The sequence below is a fragment of the Emys orbicularis genome, chromosome 1 (genome assembly GCF_028017835.1).
Source record: "Emys orbicularis isolate rEmyOrb1 chromosome 1, rEmyOrb1.hap1, whole genome shotgun sequence".
Lineage (NCBI taxonomy): Eukaryota > Metazoa > Chordata > Testudines > Emydidae > Emys > Emys orbicularis.
This window is the reverse complement of record NC_088683.1, coordinates 253,526,772-253,544,247: the sequence shown is the minus strand read 5'-3', so window position 1 is coordinate 253,544,247 and position 17,476 is coordinate 253,526,772. Positions and strand designations below refer to the sequence as shown.

The 17,476-nt window shown below is 44.7% G+C and overlaps 1 protein-coding gene across 1 annotated transcript in view; it reads right to left on the bottom strand.

Annotated features, from left to right (window-relative positions):
* LOC135891477 (vertebrate ancient opsin-like) overlaps positions 1-15,202 on the bottom strand; it is a 132,774-nt gene extending 117,572 nt beyond the window's left edge. Inside the window, exon 1 of the mRNA XM_065419039.1 lies at positions 14,857-15,202. Coding sequence (XP_065275111.1) covers positions 14,857-15,202 — 346 coding nt within the window. The remainder of the gene's footprint in view (positions 1-14,856) is intronic.
* Between the last annotated feature and the right edge of the window lie 2,274 nt (positions 15,203-17,476).

Below are 17,476 nucleotides of genomic sequence, written 5' to 3'. Positions count from 1 at the left end.
GCTTCAAAGCACTTAGGTGTTAGAGCTTCTCAATGAAATGGCTGAAAGAATTTGTTAAGTGGGCAAACAATGTGTTTTTTGCCTAACCTCATTCGAGGAAAGAGCTTAACTGTTTGTTTTCGCTGGAACTTTCACAAATTATGTATTCAGCCTGAGGCAGGCACCTAGCATGGAAAACTGCAGCCCAACCAGTTAAAGATTGGCAAAGTTATAAGCAACTGAAACCAGAGTTCTATACAGGAAGGGTTGGACAACCCTAACTATTAGCAGTACTACCTGTGCCATCTAAAATAAAGGGATTGCTCATCCAATGTGACACCAATAGTAAATATAAGGCTTGATCCTGCAAGATGCTCAGCACCCCGCACTCCCATTGAAGTCAGTTGAAGTTGAAGGCTCAGCACCTTGCAGGATTGAGCCCATAAGGATAATACAATAAATCTGCTGACCCAGACCTCACCAAAAGCCTGGAGGAGGGAGGTGGGTAAGGATGGGCTTTGGGATGATTGCAGAAAACCAACAAATGTGGGCTCTAACAGACCAGATGGGCCAACATATTGCAAAGTCAAGGACCAGTCATGGCAAATACCCTACCACAGATCCCTCTCATTTATATCAAAGGCTCTCTAGATCAGGTACCTCCATTGAGCTCATCTGGGGTTGTGTGGCACTGGGAAAGAGGCGGTCTCTTGAGTAACCAGATCCACAATCACTTAGGGTCCATGAAAATGAAATGGAATATGAACATTTAAAAGAAAAAATAGGACAAGGACGTCACTATATTGCAGCTGCCCCCAGAGTGACTCTACCTAGCACGTCCAGTCAATCGATAGCATCCCATCTGTGTCAATTATGGAAAAGATTAAAGCAACAAGAGGTCACATTAGTTCAATAATCCAGAAAACTTCTGATTACCAGGCGGGGGTATAGATTATTTAAGTAGTGCTTCTATTGGCTGTGAAATATACAAAGATAATAAATGGCTTGTGAATCAATAGAGGCTGTGGTTTATTGATTCACAAGCCATTTACTGAATAAGTGTGTTGGAAGATACTTCCCCTGTAATGCTGGTCCCTTTTCGATGTTTAGGAAAATACAAATCTAAACAATTTAGATATATCATTCTAGAAGCCCCCACTTTTCTCCAACAATACAAAAATTTGCAAAGTATTTTTTCATTTCAGGAAGCATTCTTACTGAGGACACTGGCAGACACATTAACAGGCAGAACTGTAATAGCTCTACGTGAGAAATATCTTATGGCTGAGAAGTTGGACAATCTTAAATATTTTAATTATTGCATATGGTCATGTAATTATTTGGAATCATTGAATCAATGATTGTCTATGAGCATTCTCTAAGCATTCATTTGGTTAGTGGTCTGGAAAATGTCTGTGTCCTAATTAAACATTTCCTAAAAGAAACTGTAATGGAAAATAAATATCAGTCGTTATGAAGGAGCTATTTGCCTAATGAATTGCAATTTAAATAGGCAGAAAAAGGCAATATCTCTCCCCATTGGCAAATTTCAGAGATTGCTGCATTAAATGTTTTTAACTTTTACAAAATATAGGAAAGTGATTGTAATGACCTTCAGTTAGGAGGTGCTAGAGCAGGTGGAAGAAGATCAGAGGCTACTAAAATCAAAGAAAATTAATAGCTTTTCATGATAAGCAGTTGAGAGCTCTCCCATGTTTGTTTGTTTTGGTTTGGTTTTTTTTGCCTGAGTATATAGAATACATTTTACCATACAGTGCCTGGCTTTATTTATACCATCCACTCCCATGGATGTCAATGAGGATGCAGAGTTATAACTGAAGACAGGATTTGGCCTAATATATTTCAATAATACATTACTTCATAGATAAGTTAAATGATTAAACACACAGTTGGCCTCAGCATTTTATTGCATCAACATTAGGCCACGAATACAGCATGTTTGACATAAAGCACAACATTTCCTGCATTCACATTGTGCACTAAGATTAAGGAACAGTGCTATCAAATGCAACTGATTAAACCGAACTTCACCAGAAAAACCGTTCCATCTTTTTAAAGAGAGCTGACAACCACGACCTTTTCTAGTTGGCTCGTATTCAACATAACTTTGCAGGAAATCCTAGATTGTCATTGTCTCAGCCTAAGCCCCTTTCAGCTAGCTGTGATCTGATATGTTGTTTACATATTTTCTCTACACAATATAGATGTGTGTACTGGTTGCTGCAAGCAATCAATCAAAAATGGCCATCACATGTGACCAGGTAATGGTACCTAAAACATGCAACAATATCATGAGTTTCTCCATTTCAGTGAGTATCGAGTACAGAACAGGGCTTCGTGTTCTGTTGCTCAGGGCCGGGTTTAGGAAGTGCGGGGCCCGATTCGAATACCCGGCAGTGGTCCGGGTCTTCGGCAGCACTTTGGCAGTGGGTCCTTCACTCGCTCCAGGTCTTCCGCGGCACTGAAGGACCCGCCGCCAAAAGACCTGGAGCAAGTGAAGGACCCGCCGCCGACGTGCCGCCAAAGACCCAGACCGCCGCCGGGTGAGTAAAAAAATTAAAAAGACGCCTAAGTTAGGCGCTCTTCTTTAGGGCGCGGGGCCCTCTTAGGCGCGGGGCCTGTTTCGGAGGAATCGGCCTAAAGCCGGCCCTGCTGTTGCTTGTGTGAGGGAACACAGACCTGGTCTACACTTAAAAGTTAAGTTGACAAAGCTAAATTGGTCAGGGGTGTGTAAAATCCACATCCCTGACCGAAGTAACCATGTTGAAATAACCCCCAGTGTAGACGCAGCTATGTCAACTGAAGAATGAGAGGAGGCGGTGAAAAAAAACTTGCTATAGGTGTAGGCTGCATCTACACTATGAGGTTATGTGGTTATGTTTAGACTCTGTAGTGTAGACATATCCTAAGTCAGACTGGACATGGACTGAACACGTTTTACAAAACGTGACCATCAGCAACACGGAGACACCGCTAGCAATCACTCAGAAAGCCTAACCTACATTACAGACTGAGCACAACTGCCCTGTTTACTCGTTCTGTGCTACTGTGTTTCAATCACTTCCAATGCACAGAAAAAAAGACTACATGCCACCAGAGACAGATTAGGGTATTGTGGGGCCTTGGGCCAGAGCAAGTGGGGGCCCCTCCCTACCCCTTCTGCCTGCAGTCCCGTCCCCTCGCCCCCGCCTCCGCTGCCCCTGGCGCTCCTGCTGGGGAAATGGGTCGGGGTACAGGGGCTTGCCCCGTTCTGCTCACCCGGCACTTCTATGGGATTGGGGTGCAGGGGCTTCCCTTGCCCACCCAGCGCTCCTGCCGCGGAAAGAGGAGTCAGGGCACAGAGGCTTCCTCTGCTCCCTGGCAGGAGTGCCGGGCAGGCGGAATGGGATCAGGATGCAGGGGTGCCTTTTTTTGAGGCCCCCCAATTGGCCGGGACCCCTGGGTACGGGCCCCATTGGCTAATCCGCCACTGCATGCCACCCTTAACTGTTGGTATGTCTTCATGCCGTTGGGCAGTGGATAAGTAACACACTCCAGACCTTCCTCTATCAAAATGAGGACAATTGTTTTCATAATCCCCAAAGGCTGTGAACCGGGTAGAGCCGACAGTGCTAACAACAGCTACCTGACAATGAACAGAGGCCTGGCCATTGTGCTTGAGGCACACTGAGCATAATGATGTTAGCAGGAACAGCTACACCTCACGGCATCAGCAAGGATTTCCTTTTTTTAAAACAAAGGCTGATAAATGTCATCTGAAAGGTAGCAATAGGGCAGAGAATGATCATATATCCTAACATGGGCACACTTCCTCTCCCCCTCAACTCCCTACCCTATTGATGAATGAGTATTCAATATTCATATTTCAAACAGTGTGGTATAACTATTGTAGGCTATAATGCTTTGCACCATTCCTACAGCATATGATTTACAAACTTACACAAGGTGCTATCAGGAGACTGCTCGTGGCTTCTGACCCCGGCTATATGTCCCATGGGTACAAATTAAAGTCCCAGCTCTTATGCATTCCAAACTCTCTGAATAAAGCCAAGGGGAGGTTTTGGTGCACAATGGATGTAGGATCAGGCTCTACAGCAGGTTTGTGAGTTATCTTCTCTCGGAAATAAATGGTAAGTTACTGAACATTCATATTTAGACAAATATCCCATATTTTTAAGCTGTCAATAGGAGCTAGAGATGCTAAAGTAACAGCAACCAATGTCCTGGAACAGGGCCTTCTGAACAGGAAAGTATGTGATGAAAAGGAAAAGTGGGGAGAGAACAGTAAAAGTTTAAGAGGAAGAAGAAGGGTCAACAGACACCGGGTCTCACTCGGGGATCAGAGCTTCACATTTAGATGTAAAAATGGTTTTAATAAGCACAGTGGTCAGGATATACTAATATAGGCCCCAGTCCTGCCAATTCCTCTGCACAGGCAGAGCCCTGCACCTATATGGCACTGCATTGACTTCAATAGGACTCCATGTGGGGTGCAGGGATCCAGACGTGGAGAAATGTACAGGATCAGGGCCGTAGTATTAGTCACTGCATTAGTATAATTAAATGGATATTTTCATTCTGTCAGCCTTACTCTAGAATTAGTCATTCTTTTTAAATAAAAAAGAATATCCTACAAAATTACCAAACCTGTTTCAACATATGCACAGCCCAAGTCTCCAAACCCATCCTCCAGGAGTTGATAGCGTAAGAATGGGTTTGCTGGATCAGGTGCTTAAACTGGTAAGAGACTATTTTGTGTGGTGTCAGTGTTACTTTTTCTCTCTGACTATGTAACATGTATTAGGCTTAGAGGCACACGAGTAACTGTGCTGAGAGGACTTACATGAGTTGTATGTGGTTTTTCTTGTGTTACAACAAAATCAAGTGGAAATTGTTTTGTCACCCTCACCAGGAGCTGAATTCACAAACTTCCAAGTTCCTAGAAAAATCACAGGAACGCCACTGCGATCCAGAAAGCCTGAGGTAGGCACCTAGGGTCCCTCTACAACAGGGGTCGGCAACGTTCGGCACGCGGCTCGCCAGGGTAAGCACCCTGGCGGGCCGGGCCAGTTTTATTTACCTGCTGACGCGGCAGGTTCGGCCGATCGCGGCCCCCACTGGCCGCGGTTCGACGTCCCGGGCCAATGGGGGCGGCAAGAAGCCGCAGCCAGCACATCGCTCGCCCGCGCCGCTTCTCGCCGCCCCCATTGGCCACGGCCAGTGGGGGGCCGCGATCGGCCGAACCTGCCGCGTCAGCAGGTAAATAAAACTGGCCCGGCCCGCCAGGGTGCTTACCCTGGCGAGCCGCGTGCCGAACGTTGCCGATCCCTGCTCTACAATGAATGGGGAGAGAGTCACTTTAGATTGCAATCCACAAAAGCCAAAGCCAATGTGCTAGGCGTGGAACTACTTAAGCTAGCCTATGGGAGATGCCGATGAGAGGGCTATGTCTTAAACCCCAGCCCTCTCACTGAGTTCAGTATCTACACAGCAAAAACAGATCTGCAGCAGCGAGTCTCAGAGCTCAGGTCAACTGACTCAAGCTTGTGCTGCAGGGCTAAAAATAGCAGTGTAGACATTGAACCTCAGGCTGGAGCCAGGCTCTTAAACTCAGGCCTGGTCTACACTAGGGGGCGGATCAATCTAAGTTACGCAACGTCAGCTATGTGAATAACGTAGCTGAAGTCGATGTACTTAGATCTACTTACCGCGGTGAGTCGACTGCTGCTGCTCCCCCGTCGACTCTGCCTGTGCCTCTCCCAGCGGTGGAGTACAGGAGTCGATGGGAGAGCGCTCGGGGATCGATTTATCGCGTCTAGACTAGATGCGATAAATCGATCCCCACTGGATCGATTGCTGCCCGCCGATCTGGCGGGTAGTGTAGACATACCCTCAGTGAGGGGAGAAGGTCTCAGCTCCAGCCTGATCCCAAATGTCTACTCTGCAATTTTTTAGCCCCACAGTATGAGCGGATGTTTGCTGCCGCAGGTCTTTTTTGCAGTATGGACATACCCTAAGTCTGGACTGCAGGGAGGTGCCTATCTCTGCCAGTGATCTATAACCAGGCGCCCCTCTCCTGAAGTCAGGCAACTTAGCCACCTAAGGCATTTCTTGTGACAATGAATTTGGCAGGCAGAATGAGTTAGTTATCACCACCCCCACCACATGTCCTTCTCCAGCCAGATTTTGAATGGGATCTGATCAGTTAAGCAGCCTCTAAGCAAGCCTATTGGATCTGGCCCCAAGTGCAAAATAGGCAGGAGGAATGCCTATCTTGCCCCGCTTTGTGGGTCGCGCCCTGGGGTTTTGGCAGGAGATAGGTGTCTGGACACTTAGAGGGAGGCAACCCTGCACATGCTCAGAGGCAAAAACATAGGCACCAAGGGAACTGTTCCCCTGAACCTTAAGTGTTGAGTGAGATTAGGTGCCTACAGTGTTTGGCTGGAGTTTTGTGGATTGCAGTGGAGCCAAAGCAGATGCTTAGGTGCCTAAGTCTAGGAGTTAAGCAATTAAACACCTTTTGTGAATCCCATGCTAGGGGTGCAATCTTGTGACCAGTGAAGTCAATGGCTAAACTTGCAGGAGGAGAATTTTATTTTAAAATTGCCAATGATGAAGAATTCACCACGCTTGGTAAATTGTTCCAGTGATTAATTTTCCTCACTGTTAAAAATGTACACCTTAATTCAAGTCTGAATTAGTCTACCTTCTACTTCCAACCATTGGATCATGTTATACCCTTCCCTTCTAGACTGAAGAGCTCATTATCAAATATTTGTTCCCCATGTAGGTACTCATAGACTGTAATCAAGTCACCCCTTCTCCTTGTTAAACTAAATGGACTCAAGGAGCTCAATCTATCACTATAAGGCATGTGTTCTACTCCCTTGAGCATTCTCATGGCTCTTCTCTGAACCCTCTCCAATTTATCAACATCCTTCTTGAGTTGTGGACACCAGAACTAGACACAATATTCTAGCAGCAGTCACACCAGTGCCAAGTACAGAGGTAAAATCTCTCTGCTCAAGATTCCCCATACATTTGTGGTCCTAAAGTAATATGGGACTAAAGCATTTTGGCTTTCTAAACTATGTCCAAGCAGAGGCCCTGTTATTTATAAGCTGTGTTTAGCTAAGTGTTTTGAGTGCAAGCACCAATTTTAACATTGTTCTCTTGAAATTTTAAAAGTACATTATCCCCTGCAGGTTTTAATATTATTTCTGGGGGCACGAGGGAAATGGCATTGTAAAAATAATGGTATTGTAAGCATCTGAAGTGCACTCCCACTGGTTGTCATCGTTTTTCTTCATTTGTTTAAAATAGCAATGTATATTTAATGAGAAACTACCACCCATGAAAACTTATTTAGGTCACACTGATGACTACAGGCGTATAAGTTCAAGAGAGAGTCAAGTTTACTCACTCAGAAAGGAGAGCTTTTAGGCTAGCCAGGGAACTAAAGCTTCTGAAACATAAGACTGGTTATGCTTCATTTCAGACTTGTTTATAACAAGCATCCTTTAAACCACAGTCTGAGTGCTAACCAGAAGATGCTAAGCAATCTTAACTGACTTCAGTGGGAATTGAGGATGCTTAGAACCTTGCAGGATTGAACCCTTTTGTGATGGGGTGCCCACCCCACGCAAAGCCTCAAGCGATTAAAGTGGCTAGGCAGGCCAATTAACTGCCCAGGCTGCACCTGAGGAAGAAGACAGGCAGCAGGTCACTAATTGGAAAGGGGCTTAGCTGGGCAGGAACAGGAGGGACCCATATAAAGCCCAGGAGCTGTGAGCAGCAAGAGGTTGTTAGGACATAGTCTATGGTCACTCCCTGGGAGGAGGGAGCTCGGGCTGGCAAACCCAGAGAGAGGGGGGAAGCCCAGGAAAACAGCAGCAAGGGATAGGACCATACAGACCTTGGCTGGTTGTTATAGGTTCCCTGGGCTGGAACTCAGTGTAGAGGGTGGGCCTGGGTTCCCCTACCAGCTGTGGTAAGATGAGGCCCTGAAGCATAAGCCCTTATATCTGAGGCCCAGTATGAGGCCTAAGGCCTGAACTAAAGTAATGGTCAAGACTTTGCTAACATAAAGCAAAGTTAAGCTGTAAGACAGAGGCAGGGCCCTGCTCACAGAATCTGGCAAGAAGAAGGCTGATGCTGCAATTAAACACATGCCTGAAAGGTGCTAAGCACTAGTAATATAAACATGCTCCAGGATGGTACCAGAACAGTCTGACCCATCCTAAAGACAGGGGCAAAAGGGTAATATGACGGATAGAGTTGTTTTGTTCAAACCAACATGTACAAGGTGAGAGGCGGCACCTTACTATGTAGAGGGGTTTCATCTTGCTACGTAGAGGGGTTGCACCTCAATACATCAGGCGTGATGCGTAACTTGTTCAGACCTGTGTATAAGAATGCATCCCTGGGACGGTGTCTTTGTCCAGCCTAGGGGGCAGTGGAGAGTTTCGCCACTGACTGAGCTGGTCCATTGTCAGGGGGCACATATTCGTAGTATGTCCTGTAGAGTCTGTGGGAAACTATTACTGTGCTTCATTTGGCAATAAACCTGGCCGGGTGCCTTTGTACCTTATCAGAGTCTTGGGGGTTCTCATGGGGTCTGCTGTGTCAGTGATCTGCAGAGCAGGGGCAGCACACAGAGGGAACACATGCACACAGCCAGCTGTTAACATTAAACAGAGCAGAGCATGACACCAGCTACTGGGAAGTGGCGCAGGACATTCGAGATGCCAGCCGGACAGCTGGTCTGGAAGGACTTTGATTTCCCAGGAAGAAGAGGACCTTAGTGACCTGGCCAGAGGATCAAGCCACAAACAGGAAGCTGCAGCTCTGGGAGTGAGAGGGGCACAGGCTGAAAGAGATGATGGGGAGAGACACCACCAGAGGAGGCAGCGTCTGGCAAGAGCTAATCCCCAGAGCTGCCACGAGGAGGTGCAAGATGTGGTGCGTGAACCCCGTGACACCTTTCTACAGAAGAGAATTAAGACTTTGCTCCTGCAACAAGCTCTGCATGGACAGAGTCTTGAGTGGCATTATTATTATTTATATTATCATAGCAACTAGAAGCCCTAGTCATACACCAGGATCTTACTCTGTACAAACACAGAACAAAATTGTCCCTGCCCCAATGAGTATCACAGACGTCAGTGGGATGTGACCTCCATGGAGCTCCTTAGGTTGTACAATGCAAAATAAAGAGGTGATAAGTAACCATGTAAAATTCTCACTACAGGATTTACTTTAAAGGAGCACGTCATTGTCCTTTAAATTGGTGAAATAATTTACGAAACATTCTGTAACAGCAAAGGAGTTGCCAATAACTTCCAACTATAAAAAAAGGCAAATTTCTGATTTCCCGCCGTGACCTTTTCTGGAATACTGCTTCCTTGGTTCTATTGCCTACACCAGGGATCGGCAACCTTTGGCATGTAGCACACCAGGGTAAGCCCCCTGAAGGGCTGGGCCAGGTTGTTTACCTGCCGCGTCCGCAGGTTCGGCCGATTGCGGCTCCCACTGGCCGCGGTTTGCTGCTCCAGGCCAATGGGGGTGGCGGGAAGCCACGGCCAGCACATCCCTCGGCCCACGCTGCTTCCCACAGCTCCCATTGGCCTGGAGCGGCGAACTGCGGCCAGTGGGAGCCGCGATCGGCCGAACCTGCGGACGCGGCAGGTAAACAACCTGGCCCAGCCCTTCAGGGGGCTTACCCTGGCGAGCCGCGCGCCAAAGGTTGCCGATCCCTGGCCTATACTATATACAGCCATTGCTTTGACTAATTTATTGTTTTGTTCTTTGTTTATTTTAGCAAAGTCACAAGGTCATGTAGGTCAACCCAAACTTTATTACTGATATATAGGCTTTCTACAGTGCATATTGCCATGGTATCTGGGCTCCTCACAAACACTGATGGATTTAGCCTCGAAATACTTGGTGAGTTAGGGAAGTATCAACCCCACTTTACTGATGGGGAATTGAGGCACAGACAGGTCAATCCTGCACGGTGCTGAGCATTCTGTCCCTAATCCAGCAAAGTACTTTGAGCATGTGCCTAACTTAAACATTAAGTATATGAGCAGTCTACTCATGTTTAAATTAAGCACATGCTTAATCCTCATCCACATTCATGAAGTAATGTTGTACTCTGCAGGCATATATATTGCAATAACTCATGAACTAGTAACCCTTCAACCAGGCTGTTTTAGGACACTGTCACCTCAGTACATGTAATCAATTCATCAAAAAAAAAATGACTATATGAAAAACATTTTTTCTGTATCAAAAAAATGTATGTGGGGTACAAATGTACTCCACATGTTGCACTGTTATCCTGTATTTTTAGTAGTTCCATGTTCTCGTTCGCTTCTAGTGAGAGTATCTTGCAACAGTTAGCATATGGTAATTGACAATGCATTGCAGTGACAGTGATTGCTGCATACAATCACCCTAATATAGAAGGTACTCCAGGAAGGTTGGTCCCTTCAAACCTGGGCACGTTAGGTATCCTCAGCACAGAGTGGACTGATGCTGGTTTTCTTCACCTAACATTCTTGCAGGGATTTTCTGCCTAGGTATTGTGCTTCAAACACTACAGCCTCAGGAGATTCTTGAGGGTATTTTCTGTGATGAGCATTTCAAGATGGTGAACCAAAGGGCATAATATTCTGCTTCTGAGCTTATCAAAAGGATTTGCAACTCTGAAAGCGAGTTGTCATGTGATGACAACCTATTAGATGATAGTGACTTCGTGCCAGATTGTATCAAGAGCTGCTCTGAGAAGGAAGACCATATTTCTGTTGATTTATCATCAAGTTTGTGTTCAGACAATAAGAAGCTCATGTTCAGCCCTGGTATAAGACTGGAAGACGTAGTTCGTGATAACTTCTTCACTAGTATTCAGCTTGTTGAAGGTCAAATTTTCGTTGAGTAGATCTATATTGGAACAATCTGATGAAAAAAAGCCAGATATATCTAGTGAGATACATCCACATTGCAGCAGAGAAAAACTGTCATCCGTGTTCAGCTTTGCTGGGCCATGCACCCTGGTTTCCAGTGTTCCAAAGAGGGGCAAGTTGGTGATGATGCTATTGATGATGCATCATGACAAGGTTGTAGAATAAGACAAAAAGAAACCCCACAAAATTCTCCACTACAATGACACTAAAAGTGGTGTTGATAACATGAACCATCTTGTAAGAATGTTCTCCTGCAGGTACAAAATAAACAGGTGGCCAGTGGTTCTTTTCTTCAACATGCTTGATGTTGCTGGCATAGGAAGTTTCATCTTTTGGGTCGGCAACAATCCTGCTTGGCAACACACTCAGCCAAGACAAAGAAGGTGCTTGTTCATTTTCAATCCAGGAGAACAACTAATAGATACACTTATCAAGGATTCCTCTCTTTATACACATCTCACCATGTCCATCAAAGCAGCACTCTCAACCCTTGGCTACCATCGAAAAACAGCCACCATGGGAGCAACTAGCAAACTTGGTCAAATATGATAGTGTCCACTGCCATGATCAGCTGACTGGAAGAGCCACAAGCAATGCGAAGAATACAGTGAATTTGTATGTGCTGACCACTCCGCATTGATGCTGATGTGTGAAAATTGCATATAGACTCTCACTGAAAGAGACTCCTTCTAGTTCTTTCAATTTGCTAGTTAAATAAATTGGGGGGGGCATCCCTAAAACATTAAAGAATTGTTCTTAGTTTCTAAATGCATTTAGGGTACAAAATTTTACCCCACAACACAGTTAATTCAACTTTTTTCTTGACACTGGATGGAGGTGTTAAGTACTTTGCTAGATCAGGGACAGAGGGCTGAGAGAGGTTAAGGCCCCTATTTTAGAGACACACCTTAGCTTTACACATGTGAAGTGCATAAAGTTAACGTGCAGAAGTGCTTACATGATCCATGAATAAATTACTTACTCAAGGTCACTAAGGAATGTCTGCTGTGGACCCCAGGAATAGAATCCAGCGCTCCAGAGTCAGTCCAGTGTCTTAATCACAAATCTATCTTTCCAAATAGCACTCTGACTTCAGGGCATAAACCAACCACTAACTTGACGTGATTAAAAAGAAACATCTCCTACAGGCAGATTATTCCATAATTGGTGTTTCTGATTGAGCCCTGGTTCAGGGATGGATTCCCATTTGGGAAAGCACTTAAGCACATGCTTAACTTGGACTTGAATAGAGATGAATTTAAGCACGTGCTTAAGTGCTTTCTTGAATATGGGCCAAAGATAGGATAATGGACTAGAGGGTATGATCTGGTATAGCAGAAGTCTGATACAGTATGGCAATTCCTATGTCCCTCCCTGTGTGCTGATACAACCTGTATACCACACTATCCTGTATTTGATATACACCCATACAATTCACAGGAGAAAAACAAAACTATTTTAGAAACATTTGAGGGTTTTTCTTAACTGTTGGAACTCTACTCTTTTTATCCCTTCAGAGCTCAGAAAGAAAAATCAAAAGCTAGTAATTTGTAAACATCTGTAAAAGTGAGCCAAAAAGCTTTTCTATGCACAAGACTGTCTTCATTTCAGAGTCCAATATCTCATTTTTCCAGGTCTTGAATCCAGTGCTGGGTTCTACTAGGCAGGGAAGAATCTAATCTTTCCAATGGCATAAAGCTCCTATTTAATTTATAATCCTGATGGGTCACTGGATATCAGACATTAAAATGGTCCCTGGTTGAATACTGCCTATCCTACTCCTTGGGGAGGTTTAAATTTGGGCAATAAAACATACATTTGGTGAAAGAAGGAAATATGTCTTTGCCTGAATGATGTGGGTGTGAGGTCAGAGGGTGTTTTTGTTTAAATGACAGTTGCTTGAAGCTGCCCAGCAGATTGAAATGTCAGAAATTGCCCCAGAAGCTGGGGGTCAGTGGGCAGAATGCAAGTGAGGTAGGCAAAGTTGCAGGGCAAATTGAATCTGAGTGGATATCACCCCCCACATACATTGTTTGCTTTTTCCCCAAAATTCTAAATCTCAATGGGAAAAGTGTCAAATTGTGAATTTTGAACATTCATGACCAGCTCTACTCAACATCTGATGGGATCAGGCCCGTTGTAGGTAACCATAGTTCATGAATCGAGCTCTTAGACATTTTCCTGCACAACTGTCCTTTTGACATTAAGAGTGCATCAGAAACTCTCATGAGCACTGGAGTAAATTTGGGGTTACACATAAACAGTAACTTTAAATATGAGCTGAGTGACTCCTCCCCAACTCTACCACTACTAGTTTGGCTATTTAGGTAAATTTTAATGTAATCATTTCCTTTTATCTAGAAAAACTGTTCAATAAGTAGTTTTGTCTCTCTTTTTCTTTTGAGTGAAAAGAGCAACAGTAGCAAATTATAACTAAGACATCCTTTTATTTCTGTTTTATTTCCAGTGCCACAACAGAAGAGCTGGTAACAGATAAGAGACGTGACATGCCAAATGCACTACAAATGTCACTTGCATGTACATTTGCTAATCCTTTAATCCCATCAGCCTGCTCTGTGGCAGGGAACATTACAAACAGTGTCTCTGGAACGTCAGGGCAGTGCAGAGTCTGTTCCTTGTAGATCCCAGGTCTTCTTCTCAGGCCCTGGCAGTGCTGCGGGATGCTCCGGGTTGGACACTTGTTTTAGTGGTGGCCACACGCCTCCGGGCTTTGGGCGGTGGGACCCTTCTTCCCAGCGTCAGCTCCCCGTTAGGTTAAGATTCCCCTCCCAGTCTGGCCTGCAAGGACCCTTGGCTGGGGGTGTCTTTCTGCGCTGGGCCCTTTGCCCAGGGTCCCCCCTTGGCTGGCCCCAGTTGCTCACTGCACCCGGCTTCAGACTGCTCCAGCTCCAGCCCCAACTCCACTGTTCTAGCTCCAGCTCCACTCTGCCTTAGCACTGATGCTGCTGCTCTGCCTCCAGCCCCCGGGCTGCTTCTCTGGCCCCTCTGGCGCTGTGGCTGCAGCCCTGCTCCCAGCACAGGTCTGCTCTGTGGGCTGCCTCCATGACTCTGCTCCCAGCTCTGACCTGCTTCCTGGGCTGCTTTTCTGGCCCCTCTGGCTGGCACGGCTCTGCTCCCCAGCTCAGCTTGGGAGCCTGCTTTCTCCTTACCTCGGCCCCACTCTGTCTGACCCAGGCAATTCCAGTTCACACGGAGGACGGGACCCGCCCTGGCCTCCTGACTCCCTGATTAGCCTGCCGGCCCTGTCAATCAGGCTGACCTGGAGCATTGGCCTCTCCCCATTCTTTTAGTACTGGGAGCAAGCCAACCAAAACACCCCCACTGAATGTTAGTAAGGGGACAACAGTCCCCTTACATAAAGTATACAGTAAACCTGATCTCCAAGTAATCCAGAGAACAGAATGCTTGTATATTTCAATACATTGGTGGCTCACAAAAACAGAACTGACAGGCAGAGCAAGATGACAAGCTGACCTGGATATATGTTTTTGAAAAACAAGACAGTCTTAGTGCTGAGAATCTATTTTCAGACAATCTAAAAATACACTTTAATTATACACTACCACTTTACTATTGACAGCTCACTGTGATAAAGAGGCAATTGCCCAGTGGAAGATGGCTGCCTTGGATGTTTACCATCAGTAGAGCATCAGTATGGGGCTAGGGAGGCCACATTTGATGAAAATATGCTGCATGGGAGCATGACTATACATCAAATACTGCAGGGGTGTGTAATCCAAAGTGGTACGTGCGGTCTTAGAAACCCGGAAGTCTTAGAACTGTGCTAGTCGCACTGATGGTACACATACACGTTCCACATCCACCATGTTACAAATAATAGTGTAAGACAAAATCTTTAAACTCTTACCAAAGCAGGAATTGACAAAGCCATACCACATGCAGCCATACTCTCCTCCAATCCATCTGCCGTGGATGTTGGATGCAAAACTGAGTGTGGTGCCAGAGATGCACACTAACATGTCACTGGCACTGATGTTCAGCAGTAGCATGTTCACAGGGTTGCGCAGGGTTTTAAACTTGCAGAAGAGTATGAGAACAATCAAGTTATTCAAGAAGCCAAATACCAAGATAAATCCAAGGAAAACAGCCACTATGGTGTGCCCTGTTCTAGAGAGTCCAGTTCTTGGCTCATGAGGATCTGTAGATGCTCCAAAGCTCAGGTTGGCTGTCCAGTTGGTACTCATTTTTGACATTATAGTAGGCTGGAGAGTACAGAAATATTAAATGTTCTACTCCCAGATCTTCTAGCGACTTTACAGAAGTATCCCTCCATTACAATACAAATCAGCACTAGATTCTTGTGGTCTTCAGTCGGTTGGCAAACTGCTTCTTGACTGTTAACAATAATAGAAAATAGTGTCTCAATGTAGAAAAGCTTATTGCACTGCTTATTCTGTAATCATTTGTCTATGGAACTCGTAGGCTGCGTAACAGAAAAGACTGATAGCTTCAAGGGCACCGTCATTATTTAAAAATTAGACTATTTCAGATGATTACTTTTAGACCAAAGGTAGAAAGCATCTTAAAAAGCTGCCAGGTCTTCAGAGCAAAACAATTTCTAGTAATTGTGATCAATCCCATTGTCACAAGTGGGTTCTTCGTGACAAAAACATCCTGCACACATGGAAAGAAAACAACAAGCATTACATCCAAGACAATTCTTTCCATAGTAACACCAAGAGGCTTCTTTCCATAGTAACACCAATGGTCTGTTAACAGTTCTTCCCCTTTGGCAAGAACTTTTGTTAAAACTCAGTCTTTTGTTTTCTCTCTGCATAAATAAAATCAGTTATTTGAAGTCTTAGAGTGCTTTTTGTATTTATGAAAGCTTTTCTAGAAGGCTTCCCTCTAGCCAGCAGTCTGTTATGCAAAAGACCACTTAGGCACTTTATATGCCAGGCACTAGTGTGAGAAAATATTTAGTAAGGAATATGGTTTTATTTAAGCACTCCAGTGTCTCTCCTGCTGTGTTTGTACAGCTCCCAATGCAGTGAAGTCTCAATCCTGACTGGTGCCTTGGGGGGTGGGGGAACCTACTATACTGTACGTAATTACTGATTACTAACAATCTGAAGGGAAAGAGGAAGAGTTTTCAGATCCAAGCAGCAGCATTTTTAGTGCATCCCTTGAAGATAAAACATGTTGAAAGACCTATGAGATCTATTTCATATCTACCGCATTCACTGGCTACCAGACATTCGTCTCCACTATTCATAGACCTCAACCAGCTTCTCAATGCTTTTTCCCCTCACAGACTTAAAAATGTATATCATATGTTCATTATATAAATATATTGTATTTGATTAATTAAATTGTAATTGATTAATACCACAGAGACTATAACACATAAAGAAAAAGGGAACTAGTAAAGTACAGTATCATGAATTAGGTATTAACTCTTTAGCCACAGCTTTCAGAACAGGTTGCTGAGAACATAATTAATCTATATTCTTATTTTACATAGATCTTTTTGTTAAAAGGGAACTAAAAGGACAGTTATGATGTTGTAGAGATTTCCATTCCCAATTTAAAAAGTGCATGGTATCTTTAGCTTCCTGAACTAAAAGATAAATTAAAAAAGGGGAGTTAGAAATTTCTGTTTCAGAAGCCAAGTGTTCCTAGAAGATTATTCATTATCTATATTCTTTCTTCATAAATGAAATGTGTTATCCCTTGCATTGCTCCTAACCAGTAGTTTCTCTGAGAAGTACTTGATAGAAAGATGCATCACGACACCAGAAAGCTGTTTAGCACAAAACAGCTAAACAAAGTTTACTAAAAATTCTGTTTAGCTGTTTCATGCAATGTCTCTCTGGTATCATGATGTGTTTTTCTAGCAAGTATTTTTTCTTATACTGTACCATACTTGCAAAGTCATTGTGCACTTCTAAACAGTCATATTGCTACATCCATCTCATTACTGTAATGATTTTATTTAAAGTACACAATGTATCATGACTTTACCTTTGTGAATTATAAAATATAGATGCTTTTCAGGAGCCATTTTCATTATTAACATACAATCCAAAAGGTTAACTTTTCCTGCATCTCTCCCTTTTATCAGAGGTAGAATAATTTGGTTTGATAAAATTCTTAAGTGGTAAAGCCAAGGAAAAGTATATATTTGGAGCCCTGACAATACCTTTTAAGTCAGTGTTTCTCAAACAGGGGTCGCCGCTTGTGTAGGGAAAGCCCCTGGTGGGCCGGGCCGGTTTGTTTACCTGCCCCATCCGCCGATCCAGCCGATCGCGCCTCCCACTGGCCGCGGTTCACCGCTGCAGGCCAATGGGGGCTGCTGGAAGCCGCGATCGGCCGGACCTGCGGACGGGGCAGGTAAACAAACCGGCCCAGCCCGCCAAGGGCTTTCCCTACACAAGCAGCAACCCCAGTTTGAGAAACACTGTTTTAAGTTGTCCTGGACAGGTCTGGTCCTGGGCTTTCCCAATGAAGGAAAAGGGAATGGTTCT